The sequence below is a fragment of the Salmo trutta genome, chromosome 5, assembly GCF_901001165.1.
Source record: "Salmo trutta chromosome 5, fSalTru1.1, whole genome shotgun sequence".
NCBI lineage: Eukaryota > Metazoa > Chordata > Actinopteri > Salmoniformes > Salmonidae > Salmo > Salmo trutta.
Genome location: NC_042961.1, coordinates 53,801,789 through 53,814,847, shown reverse-complemented (window position 1 = coordinate 53,814,847; position 13,059 = coordinate 53,801,789). Strand labels below are relative to the sequence as shown.

Here is a 13,059-nt window from a genome sequence, read left to right as displayed (position 1 = left end):
CGGTCATTAAGACACTAACAGCTTACAGATGGTAGGCAATTAAGGTCCCAGTTATGAAAACTTAGGACACTAAAGAGGCCTTTCTACTGACTCTGAAAACACCAAAAGAAAGATTCCCATGGTCTCTGCTCATCTGCATGAACGTGCCTTAGGCATGCTGCAAGGAGGACTGCAGATGTGGCTAGGGCAGAAAATTGCAATGTCTGTACTGTGAGATGCCTAAGACAGCGCTACAGGGACACAGGATGGAAAGCTGTTCGTCCTCGCAGTGGCAGACCACGTGTAACAACACCTGCACAGGATCGGTTCATCCCGAACATCACACCTGCGGGACAGGTACAGGATGGCAACAACTGCCCGAGTTACACCAGGAACGCACAATCCCTCCATCAGTGCTCAGACTGTCTGCAATAGGCTGAGAGAGGCTGGACTGAAGGCTTGTAGTTGTAAGACAGACAGGACTGGCAAAAAGTGCCCTTCACTGACGAGTCGCGGTTTTGTCTCACCAGGGGGGATGGTCGGATTCGTGTTTATTGTTGAAGAAATGAGCGTTACACCGAGGTCTGTACTCTGAAGCTGGATCGATTTGGAGGTGGAGGGTCTGTCATGGTCTGGTGCGGTGTGTTACAGCATCATCGGACTGAGCTTGTTGTCATTGCAGGCAATCTCAACGCTTTGCGTTACAGGGAAGACATCCTCCTCCCTCATGTGGTACCCTTCCTGCAGGCTCACCCTGAAGACAGGAATGTCAGTGTTCTGCCGTGACAAGCGAAGAGCCCGGATTTAAATCCCATTGAGCACGTCTGGGACCTGTTGGATCGGAGGGTGAGGGCTAGGGCCATTCCCCCCAGAAATGTCTGGGAACTTGCAGGTGCCTTGGTGGACGAGTGGGGTAACATCTCACAGCAAGAACTGGCAAATTTGGTGCAGTCCATGAGGAGGAGATGCACTGCAGTACTTAATGCAGCTGGTGGCCACACCAGATACTGACTGTTACTTTTAACCCCCGTTCAGGGACACATTATTCCATTTCTGTTAGTCACATGTCTGTGGAACTTGTTCAGTTTATGTCTCAGTTGTTGAATCTTGTTATGTTCATACAAATATTTACACATGTTAAGTTTGCTGAAAATAAACGCAGTTGACAGTGAGAGGACGTTTTCTTTTTTTCTGAGTTTAATTTGCTGCACACTATTGAGGAAGAGAATAGTCTTTTGAGACCGAGGGTGCGGTCCAAACACTTAAAAGACACACCCTATCCCCTCAGCCCTCAAATTAAGTGGACACTTCTGATGACATTTCATGACGTCTGACGAGTATACACTTGCAGGGCAAGGGGCGAGGGAGACAGGAATGATTTTTAAATGGACCACCCTTGGCAGGAAATTCATCTCTCCTTCATCCAGCAATGATTGTGTTTTCAGCCACTGGTAACTTTTGGGTGCTTTATATGCTCTACAGTCAATTATGCTTGCATGTCTACTTATAATGTACCAAAATGGGCGAATGGCGGGAATCAACGTAATTCAAATCAAATTGTATTGGTCACATGGACGTGTTTAGCAGATGTTATTGCTGGTGTAGCGAAATGCTTGTGCTTCTAGACAGTGCAGCAATATCTAACATGTAATATCTAGCAATTTCACAACAAATACCTAATACACAAAAATCTAAGTAAGGAATGGAACTAAGAATATAAATATATGGACGAGCAATGTCAGAGCGGCATAGACTAAGATACATTAGAATAGTATAGAATACTGTATATACATATGAGATGAGTAATGCAAGATATGTAAACATTATTAAAGTGATGTTGTTAAAAGTGACTAGTGTTTCATTTTATTAAAGTGCCAATGATTTCAAGTCTGTGTAAGTAGGCAGCAGCCTCTCTGTGCCAGTGATGGCTATTTAACAGTCTGATGGCCTTGAGATATAAGCTCTTTTTCAGTCTCTCAGTCCCAGCTTTGATGCACCTGTACTGACCTCACCTTCTGGATGATAGCGGGGTGAACAGGCAGTGGCTCAGGTGGTTGTTGTCCTTCATGATCTTTTTGGCCTTCCTGTGACATCGGGTGTTGTAGGTGTCCTGGAGGGCAGGTAGTTTACCCCCTGTTGATGCGTTGTGCAGACCGCACCACCCACTAGACAGGCCTACGGTTGTGGGCGGTGTAGTTGCCATACCAGGTGGTGATGCAGCTCGACAGGATGCTCTCAATTGTGCATCTGTAAAAGTTTGTGAGGGTTTTAGGTGACAAGCCATTAGGTGAATGTGCATTAGATGGTGCATTCTCAGTAGGTTGAGCCTACTATGCTGAGACGTTTAGCCTACAGCATTAGTTTTGACTAAACTGTACATTCTAAATAGTATGCTTGATTAGTACACAGTATGCAGTTTAAGTAAGTAGTAGGCAAGCCAGATTTCAGACACGGCCTGTGCATTAACTTGAGAATTTCACACATTTCTGGAAGAGGCTTCGAGATAATTCGAAACTGCAGCCACTCCAATTTATATTTTTCTCCTGGTTCCCAAATTGCGGGCTTCCCGACTGTAGTCTATGTGGTTGTTTTGACAACACATTCCAGGATTTACTTCCAGTTATAATTTTTTTAATATAAAATTGATTACCCTTGTGAAAAAGTACAATCAATTGGCCATTTATATCCATTCTCTGAGAGAGAGAAGGCAAAGGGGATACCTAGTCTGTTGCACAATTGAATGCATTCAACCAACATTTTTTCCCCCGCATTTAACCCAACCCATCTGAATCAGAGAGGTACTGCCTTAATCGATGTCATAGGGGAAGTTGTCGATTTTTTTCCACCTTGCCAGGTCGGGGATTCAAACCAGCTACCTTTGGGTTACTGACCCAACACTCTGAACCGCTAGGCTACCTGAGGGTTTTGTGTGTTGTGTGCGTGTGTAATATATATCTTTTGTTTGTTTTATCCCATCCTTCAGCTACACTCAACCCCTCTCATCCATCTCTGAAGACCATCACGTTTCTATTTGCCATAGATTTTTTTACAGTGATGTGGCATTTCACAAAAGTTCTGAACCTTTCTATTCTCATTTCTACAGATTGTAAATCAAAGATAAACATTTTTGCTAAAAGTATTATTATATTATTGATCGATTGACTGTGGAGTTGTTTTGTGTATCAGTTCATAAACCATGTGCCATGGAATCGGTACATCGAAAATCTATTCCCAACTATTTTGCCGTCTATATGGCACAGTTGTAACTTTTTTGGTACTTAAATTAACCTGGTATACTTTTTTATTCATCACATTTTTCTTTAACCAACTTTGTTCTTTATTGCAGGGTGACAGAGAAGTTCCTTACTTTTCCCCCATTCTACTTTGGGTAGAGCAGACATTTCCATATATTTTTGTAAACTGCACGTGTGACAACTCCAACAGTACTATTTATGATATAATTTTCAAAGATTATATATTCAAATTTTTTACTCACAAAATATTGTTTAGTATATTTGAATTAAACATAATATTGGTTGTATTATTTGTTCTGTGTTTTCTGGTGGAATATACTGAAATTGCAACCAAGTTTCTCTGGCTTGTTTTAAATATAGCAATATTTTGGATATTATTTCATTCAATGTGCTGCATTCAATCAACTCGCAAGTCAGAAATGTCTGATTTCTGAAAAGCACCTGAATTCAGCAATAATGATGTGTATGTAGCCTACATACACACCCACAGTATATGCTATGGTAAATATTGGACTCAATAGCTAATCACTTAGCCTAAACATACACCCTGCAGTATACGGCAACAAAAAAATGCATTTATGGTTCTCAGGTCAGCCCAACAGTGGCAGTGGAGCACCTCACTGTATGGAGCCTCTCCTTCTACCATTGGGCGGATTCGATTATGCTGAGCCGATTTGAACCGGCAAGCGTGGTTCAAATCGAATAGCAATCTGTCACTTGGTCATGTTGTCAACATTGCTGCATGATGCATCATCCGGAAACATAGAAAATCTATTTTCCATACAATATATATTTGAATTTTCAAACTAGTTTTCATCGGAAAGGCAGAAAAAGTGTTAATATGTATCAAAAGCAATCACTTTTGCATGTGAAAACAAAAAATCCTTCTCATTACCCCGCATGTTTAATTACACCACTTTTGATTTGAGTCGACATCACTGTGGGCTTTGAACCGGGTCAGGAGGCAGCCCTGTTCCAAAACGAATGCAATCAGCTTTCACCCGGTGCAAAAGACGCTTAACTGGGCGACCGGGCCAGATCAACCGAATCCCCACAACGAGCAGCGCGTGAACACAGACGTTGCTTTTCCGTACGGACCGGACGGACTAAATCTGAACCAATAATAGACGACTAGGCGATCTCTATAGTTCATCAAATTATGTCAATCTGATCAAAGAATAGGAATTCGTGCCCAGGCGTGGGTGTATGTGGTGGCAGCAGTGTAGTTATTCTCCTCGATCGACTGACTAATAGTCAGGCTACTTTATAATATGGACGTTTACAAATACCCTGTTTTCTTCGAGTGCCAGACTCTGGACACATCACAGAAAGAGAAGATAAAAAAGTATTTTGAAATTCGACGTAAATCCGGTGGCGGAGATTGTGGACCAGTAGAATCAGTTGGTGACAAAGTTTACAAGGTTGCGTTTACTTACCGGAAAGGTATGAAAATGTTATATATACACACAATATAGCCTACTGTGCCAATGTCGGTTCATAAATCAACGTTTGTTTTTTCAATATATGTTTTATTCTATGGCCCATTTGATTATTATCTATATAGTCCTACATTTTGGTAAAACACTATTTAAACTTTCTAGGGGGATTTGTTGAATCAGAAAGTTTGTTAGATATGCGGTTTTCACTAGTTACCACAGCCACACATGTCAAAGTTGGCTATCATCAACATTCATGAAAACATTGCTTGATTTAAGGTTAGGGTTGCGCATTATGTTAATATTGTGGTTAAGGTTAAGGTTAGGGTTAGGTTTAAAAATCTGATTTTAATTAAGCAAAGAAAATGTAGAATTAACCATGCGGCGGTAGGTAACCTAGTGGTTAGAGCGAAAGGGTGCGAGATCGAATACCCGAGCTGACAAGGTATAAATCTGTCGTTCTGCCCCTGAACAAGGCAGTTAACCCACTGTTCATAGGCCGTCATTGAAAATAAGAATTTGTTCTTAAATTACTTAAATAAAGGTAAACAACAATGACTTTGTGGCTGTGGTAACTAGTGATGACTGACCTATGCAATAAATCTGTTATGGGCTTAAGTTTCACTTTCACATAGCCATGGACACATGCATTACTTTATATTTCATCATATTGATTAACTGTAGAGTAATTTATCAATCTTAACAGGAAGACAGACATTGTTTTAATAACTTTTAATATGAATTAATAACTATAGATGTACTGTACATACAGTATATTAATTTACCCCTCTAGCCTATTTATCCTTTAACTCTTCAAGTCCTGGAGTGAATTTAAAAGGCTTAATGAATACAGTTAACATATATTATTATTATTGTTGCTGTTATTGTTCTTACTACTACATGACAACAACAACTCATTATGACGCTGTAACTCTTTCAGTCCAGGAGAGGGTACTTCAGAAAGCTCATCATGTGTTGGAGATGCCTGGAGAACCTCTCTCCCTCACTCTGAGAGGCAGCCTGGAGCCTCCACCCACAACAACCTCCCCAGTAAGCAGTCAGGAGGTGAGCCCAGACTATACACACACAACTACAGTATAGATTACAGGCTGAGTGACGTAACCTGTTAGATAAGACTTTTATGTTCCATAACATGAGGTCCAAATACACAGATGTCAATGTACTGTTCTTGTATTTACATCCCAGTAAACACAAAGTTTAGTCATATATCATGGATCTGTCTGTCAGGTAATAACTTGTTTATCCCTTCAAATGAGGTCAAAATAGTCTGATTTTATTGCATGTTTGATTTATGTGATATTATAATAAGTAACAATAATTTACAATATGAGGAATGACAAGAACATACATTTTAGCAAAACAAATCTGTACTAAACTAAATGGACAAATGCCAAACCAGTTGCTAGATTTATCAGATAATCCAGACGCAACTGTACGGACGACCTACAATAATAAATGAATAATAAACGTAGATAAATACAGACATAATAATCATTAAGAGTGGAATTCCCCAGGACATACCCTTTTTCTCTGACTCTAGTCACCTGTCCCTCCCATTCCATCCCTCCCTCCCTGTCCAGACATCGCCACCCGGTGGCCTAGAGCATGAACTCCATCTAGACTCCTACCTCCTGCAATACCTGAAGGAGAGCCCTGGGGCTGGAAGAGACCTGCAACAGCAGCTGTCCTCTCTGGGCTGCTCTGTCCACCTCTACCCAGAGGATGGGAGGGCAGTGGTCAGAGATTCAGACCAACCTGGGTTATGTGGAGTCAGGGTTGGGTTGGAACCATGGAAAGCACAGGTAGAGAAACTGTTCAAACATCTCCATGAGCGGTACCAATGTCACTATGAGGTAGACCCATGTATGCTCCAGTCTCTGCTGCAGAGAAGTACCCTGGGTTCGGAGGATGTGAGGGTTTACTGCGAGGCAGGGGAAGGGTTTGCGGTGGTGGTTGGGGAGGGGCCCGAGGTCCAGGCCAAGCTGAAGGAGCTGGAGGCCTTCCAGTCTCAGGGTCTGAGCTCAGTGCAGCAGGAGAAGATCAGCACCACCTGTCGTCTGGGACAGTCCAAACTCCGTCTTCTAGGGAAAGTGATAGAGAAGGATCTAGGTGAGGCTGTTCCAGGGGTGAAGGTCACGTACAGGGACTCATCTCAGCTGGTGCTGGAGGGTTCAGCAAGTGAAGTCTGGACAGCCAGACAGTTAGTTACAGATACAATCTCTCTGGTGCTGGAGCGGATGGTGCCTGAGGTGTCCCTCCACCTCCTGTCCTTCCTGAGGGAGGAGTATGGGAGGCCTGGGAACCTGAGCAGTCTGCTGGGGTTGGGACTCCATGTGGAGGTAGAACTGGGGGATACAGAGCTCCGTCTGTTCTCCCTCTCCTCTGGGGAACTGGACCAGGCTGAGAAGGATCTCCTAGTGGAGTTTGGGGAGGAGAAGATTGACGTGCCCAACAGTGCCTTCCAGGCTGAACTGAAGTCCAAACTTGAGAAGAAGGTGAAGGAGATGAACCAGAGCAGACGCCGGGTGGTGACCAGGTACGGTCCTGGGTGTAGAGTGCAGCTGCTGGGCCACCTGAAGCAGGTTCAGGAGCTGAGGGAGGAGATTGGGGCCTTTCTGAGAGACCAATCCAATGTAAGAGTCTTGGGACGCCCTCAACAGAACCATGTCGCAGTCGAAGCAAGCGCTCGACCAAGAAGTGAGGAGACGGTCACAGCCACCAGCTATCGCCTCCAGGGGGGGCTGCAGGTAGTGGTTTGTCAGGGTGACATCACTAAGGAATGGGCAGACGCACTGGTGAACTCAGCGAATCAGGATCTGGATCACGCTGGGGGCGTGGCTGCAGCTCTGAGCCAGGCGGGGGGGCCTGAGGTACAGCGGGCCAGCATAGATCTGGTTAGGCAGATAGGGAGAGTACCCACAGGTACAGTGGTAGAGACCACAGGAGGGAAGCTGCCTTGTATGATGCTGCTGCATGCAGTTGGACCAGTAGGGGGCGGCGTAGGTGGGAATGAGCGCCCTCTGCTGGAGAAGACAGTAAAGGCAGCCCTGGTTCTGGCAGAGACCTTGGAGCTCCAGACCCTGGCCATGCCCTGCATCAGCTCGGGGATATTCAGCGTTCCTCTGAAGGTGTGTTCTGAGGCCATAGTCTCTGCAGTGAAGGATTTTGGGAGGGAACAGCGCATCCTTACCAAGGTCACTCTGATTGATGTGAGTGGAGAGGCAGTGAGAGCCATGCAGGAGGCCTGTGATAGGCTGTTACAGGGGAAGAGGGAGTTTTCTGGGTGGGAGGTAGAGTCCAGGACCACCACTACCACTACACATGCTCCTCAGAGAGACACCACTGCTGCCTCCGCCAGGGGAACAGCTGCTCCAGAGGTCTGTGTCCAGGTGGAGATCATCCAGGGAACCATAGAGAAGCAGGAGGTAAGAGAGATACACACTGACATGGCCAAGGCCTTGATTCAACAACATTCTGTGAATTAGGTTGAGTTCATACTGACTCAATGTTCCCTTTCTCTTTTACACTTTGTCTTCCTTTTTCTCTTACCCTTTTACTTAATTTCTGTATCTCTTTTTCTTGCTCTCTCTGTCCGTCCGTCTTTCTGTCTCTATCTCTCTGAAGGTGGATGCCCTGGTGTCCCCCATGGTTGGTAGTGAGCCTCTCTCCTCCCGTGTTGGTAATGCCTTGTTGGATGCAGCTGGACCAGGGCTGATGACAGCTTTTCTGAGGGAATCAGGGGGACGGACTGCACCTGGTGACAACGTTCTGGTGGAGGGACTGTCTGGTCTCATTTCTGGCCGGGTCTTCTTCCTCAGCTGTGCACACTGGGACAACAACCCTCAAGGACCAGCAGTACAGGTGTGTATGCTTGTGTGTGTGTGTGTGTGTTATGACCTTTGAACCTCCTTTAACCCTTGACCTCTGGTCCTGTCTCAGGCTCTGAGGCAGGGTGTGAGGAAAATACTGACTGCTTGTGAGAACCGGGGCTTCTGTTCCGTTGCCTTCCCTGTAGTTGGAACTGGTGTGGTTCTCCAATTCCCTCACATCGTGGCAACGCAGATTCTGCTAGAAGAGATCCGTAGGTATGAGCAGAACCGAGCGGGCAGAACCCCCTTCCTTGTCCGCATCATTGTCCATCCAAATGACAGAGATTCTACCAAGGTGAGGAGAGACTTTTAAAGAAGGTCTCAAAGAATTAAACAAAATGTCCATTAACTTAAATATGTTTCAGCCAAGCCATTTTATAATACGTCCATACATCCATAATTACAGATTTTTTCAATAATAACAGTTACAGTCCTTCATTGCAGTTGTATTGTTTGTTCTAATCTACAGGCTTTTCAGACTGCCCAGAATGCTTTGCATCTCAGAGGGTTTGTATTGGGCGCTCAACCAGCGCAAGGTGAGTTACAACACTAAACCCCCACCTTTAAATCAAATACATTATTACTATATGATTGATACATTTCAAGTTAGAATTATGAGAAAAAGTAGAAACCCGCACTCTGCTCAATAGTATCACTGCTCTTGACGTTTCATTTCTACCTTTAGATTTTGTGACATAGACAAAGTTAAGATATCTGACAGGGGAGGTTATATACAGTGGGCTCCAAAATGACTGGCACCCCTGACTGGCAATGCACAAATATTACTTAAAAAAATATAAACAATATAATTATAGAGATAAACTCAAAATACCAACATGTGAAAAATACTGTACTTTATTAATGTTTCAATGGAACCCAAAATCATTTATTGATTTAATTAAAAATCAATGTCTTCCAAATCAAGGCTTCACAATTAATGGCACCCTTAAATATTATTGTAAATAAAATGTACCAAAATTAATCCAGTAATTAAATTCCACTTATTTAAGTTTATCTAAATGTTAAGGAACTATATTGAGCTATTACAGCACTTCATTTTTCACTAGGGTATAAAAATGAGGTAACACGCATGCAATATCCCTTTGTCATCCAACACCATGAAGAAAAGAACTGGCAGTTCAAAAGGGACAGATGGTCGTAGACCTTCATAAATCTGGTAATGGCTACAAGAAGTTCCACAAACGATTGAATATACCACTGAGCTCTGTCAGGGCAATTATTAAAACATTCAAAAGATATGGAACAGTTGAAAACGTCACGGGTAGAGGACGCAAATGCATTTTGCCCCCCAGGACAGGGAGGAGGATCGTGAGAAGCAACAAAATACCCAAGAATCACTGAAAGAATTGCAGGCCTTGGTGGCACCAGGGGTCACCAGGTTTCAAAAAGCACCATCAGACACTACCTCCACAACCACAGGCTCTTTGGAAGGGCTGCCAGAAGAAAGCCCTTAATGACCCCAAGACGCAGACGCAAGCGCTTGGAGTTTGCCAAACGTCATTTAAATTATGATTTTAAGAAGGTGCTCTGGTCAGATGAGACCAAAATTGAACGTTCTGGTCAGATACAGCATCAGCATGTTTGGCCTCGAAACAGAGATGCATACAAGGAGAGGCACCTCATACTCATGGTGAAATATGGTGGTGGGTCAGTGATGTTTTGGGGCTGTTTTAATTCCAGAGGTCCAGAGGCACTGGTTAAGATTGATGGCATAATGAATTCCACTAAGTACCAGGCGATTTTGGCTGACAATCTGGTTGCCTCTGCTAGAAGGCTGGGACTTGGCCGTATGTGGACTTTCCAACAAGACAATGACCCAAAACATACCTCAAGATCCACACAGAAATGGTTCTGTGACAACAAAATCAATGTTCTGCCATGGCCATCTCAGTCACCGGACCTCCATCCAATAGAAAACCTGTGGGCTGAGTGGAAGAGGGCAGTTGATAAGCTCAAACCCAAGAATGTGAAGGATCTTGAAAGGATCTGCATAGAGAAATGGAAAAGACCATGCTGTTATCCTTGCCGGAGGTGGTTGCACTAAGTACTAAATGAGGAGTGCCAATAATTATGAAACCTTGATTTTGGTGAAATGTATTTTGTATTAAATAATTGTGTGATTTTGGTAGGTTCCATTGAAACATTAATAAAGTACAGTATTTTCACATGTTGGTATTTTGAGTTTCTCTCTATAATTATATTGTTGATATTTTTTTAAGTATTGTTTGTGCATTGCCAGTCAGGGTTGTCAGTAATTTTGGAGCCCACTGTAAATAATACTCTGATCAAAAGAGAATGTTTTGGGATTTTCACCCTCCAGACATTATTTCCTAAAGGACTTAATGATGAAATGCCTATGTATGTTATGTTGTAAACGTGAACATGAATTACGCCCCTATTTCAGATTACTCTGACGGTTTTATTGCGCTGTACCCTATGATTTATGAAAACTTGCTTGGTAGGTCGATGTCCTCATTGTGGTTTTACAGACATGTTTAATACGCTTTATGTACACACTTTGTTTGAATATTTATGAAATGCATATTGTTATATTTGGTAGCACTCATTTGTTTTCCCTCGACTCCAACCCCATTCGATGCGTGGAACGGATGTGGATGGGGCTATGTCTACATAAGGGTAGAAATGTAGAAAACTCACAAAAGCTCTGATGAAGACCGTGAGGCCGATACGTAAATCTTATTCAAGAGCAGTGATACTATCAAGAGCAGTGTGCAGATTTCTTATTTTATTCAACTGTCACCATGCACCTGCAAAAATGATGGCTCAGATGTGCGAGTGCCTTTTGAATTTTAAGTTATAATTATGAACCCTCCCTATAGACATCAGGATTGTGCTGCTTGGGAAAACCGGAGGAGGTAAAAGCAGTGCTGGAAACACCATCTTCGGACAAGATGATGTGTTCCTCTCAGACACTTCCTCCATCTCCGCAACACAGATATGTAAAGCTCATACCAAGAACATCAAAGGAAGAAACATCACCCTGATTGACACACCTGGATTCTTTGACACTGACATCCCTGAAGAGGAGCTGAAACCTAAAATAGTCAAATGTATAACAGAGTGTGCTCCGGGGCCACATGCCTTTCTCATTGTACTGAAAGTGGAACGGTACACAGTCCACGAGAACGAAGCCGTGGCGAAAATCGAGACTTATTTTTCACCAGAGGCCTTCAAATATGCCACAGTCCTCTTCACTCATGGTGACCAGCTCAATGGTTTGACCATTGAGAAGTTTGTCCAAGGGAATGATGAACTGAACAAGCTTGTGGAGAAATGTGGAGGCCGCTGTCACTTCATCGACAACAAATACTGGAACACCAATCAGCAGGGTCAGTACAGGAATCAGTACCAAGTAGCAGAGTTACTCAACACCATAGAGAAGATGGTGAGAGATAACGGAGGAGGGTTCTACACCAGTGAGATGCTACAAGAGGCAGAGAGATTAATACAAGCATAGATAGAGAGTCTTAGGAAGGAGTTAACAGGCCAGATGTCAGAGGAAAAGATGGGAAAACAAGCTAAAGAAAGTGTGTGGAAGAAACTCCTGATCAAACTCTCAGGTATACTGTAATAACAGGTGTAGTGCAGTGTCGGTCAGTGCTGTTTAAGATGAGGGAGGACGATTGTTAATCATGAGCATTTCCTTATTTCTATTAGAGCATATTGGATGACAGTCATTCATATTCCATTCACCCTGTTCAATGTAACAGTGATAGGTTTAGGCTACTACATGATACTCACATTTTCCATATACCCATCATGAGGTTGCTACAACCTAGCCTAAGAATGAATGTTTACAATGTAGGTGCACAGGTCGAGAGACAAATTTGAGGTGACAGACAGTGACATTGAATACCACCTTGCACACTCTTGCCTGCATCTAGCTGATCTAGGTTGCAATCATTAGTCCATCAGTTGCAAATGAGAGTTTCTATTGGACAAATTAACGTATGTTTATCCCCATTTTGTAACATTTGAATAGACCCCTGATCACTCGTAAACACACAGTCACGTTGTATTCCTCCTTGCATCCATGTGCTCTCCTCCTCTCACCTTTTCCCTTCGCTTGTGGACTTCAATTCACAACACATCAGCTGTATGTGGCCAGGCGAAAAAACCTTCCAAGCCAAACCGCTACATACAGCCTACATCGTTGTCACCACATTAGCTAAAGTAACGTCAGTCAGAATAGCTAATAGAACTAACGCGATAGTAGACCTGCTACAATCATGCAGTAACTTTACAGTGTATAGTCAGTAAGCAGTTACACCAGCCCGGTGGCAATACATTTATAAAACCAAAAGCTTATCTTGACATGGAAGAGTTCCAGTGTTGTGTTGGATAGTCATAGCCAGCTAGCTAACATAGCATCCCTCTGTTTGAGCAGAGTGTTTCAGTACGCTAAACTAGTTAGCTGCATTTAATAGCTAAATAACTGAAACTGGAAGTTACAAAAAA

General features: G+C 43.3%; 2 protein-coding genes across 2 annotated transcripts in view; one reads left to right on the top strand and one right to left on the bottom strand.

The window, feature by feature from the left end:
- Positions 1 to 13,059, bottom strand: part of LOC115194974 (uncharacterized) — a 389,153-nt gene that overhangs the window by 281,664 nt on the left and 94,430 nt on the right. The window lies entirely within an intron of this gene.
- On the top strand, positions 4,271 to 12,124 carry LOC115194516 (protein mono-ADP-ribosyltransferase PARP14-like). The gene is made up of 7 exons (XM_029754263.1): positions 4,271 to 4,676; positions 5,610 to 5,734; positions 6,271 to 8,115; positions 8,315 to 8,551; positions 8,630 to 8,854; positions 9,029 to 9,095; positions 11,421 to 12,124. The coding sequence occupies exons 1-7, from the start codon at positions 4,505 to 4,507 to the stop codon at positions 12,056 to 12,058; spliced, it is 3,309 nt and encodes a 1,102-aa protein (XP_029610123.1). The 5' UTR covers positions 4,271 to 4,504; the 3' UTR covers positions 12,059 to 12,124.

Coding starts and splice junctions, on each gene's coding strand:
- LOC115194516 (XM_029754263.1), top strand. CDS start 4,505: ATGGACGTTTACAAATACCCTGTTTTCTTCGAGTGCCAGACTCTGGAC. Junction 5,735..6,270: donor CCCCAGTAAGCAGTCAGGAG/GTGAGCCCAGAC, acceptor CTCCCTGTCCAG/ACATCGCCACCCGGTGGCCT. Junction 9,096..11,420: donor GGGCGCTCAACCAGCGCAAG/GTGAGTTACAAC, acceptor CCCTCCCTATAG/ACATCAGGATTGTGCTGCTT.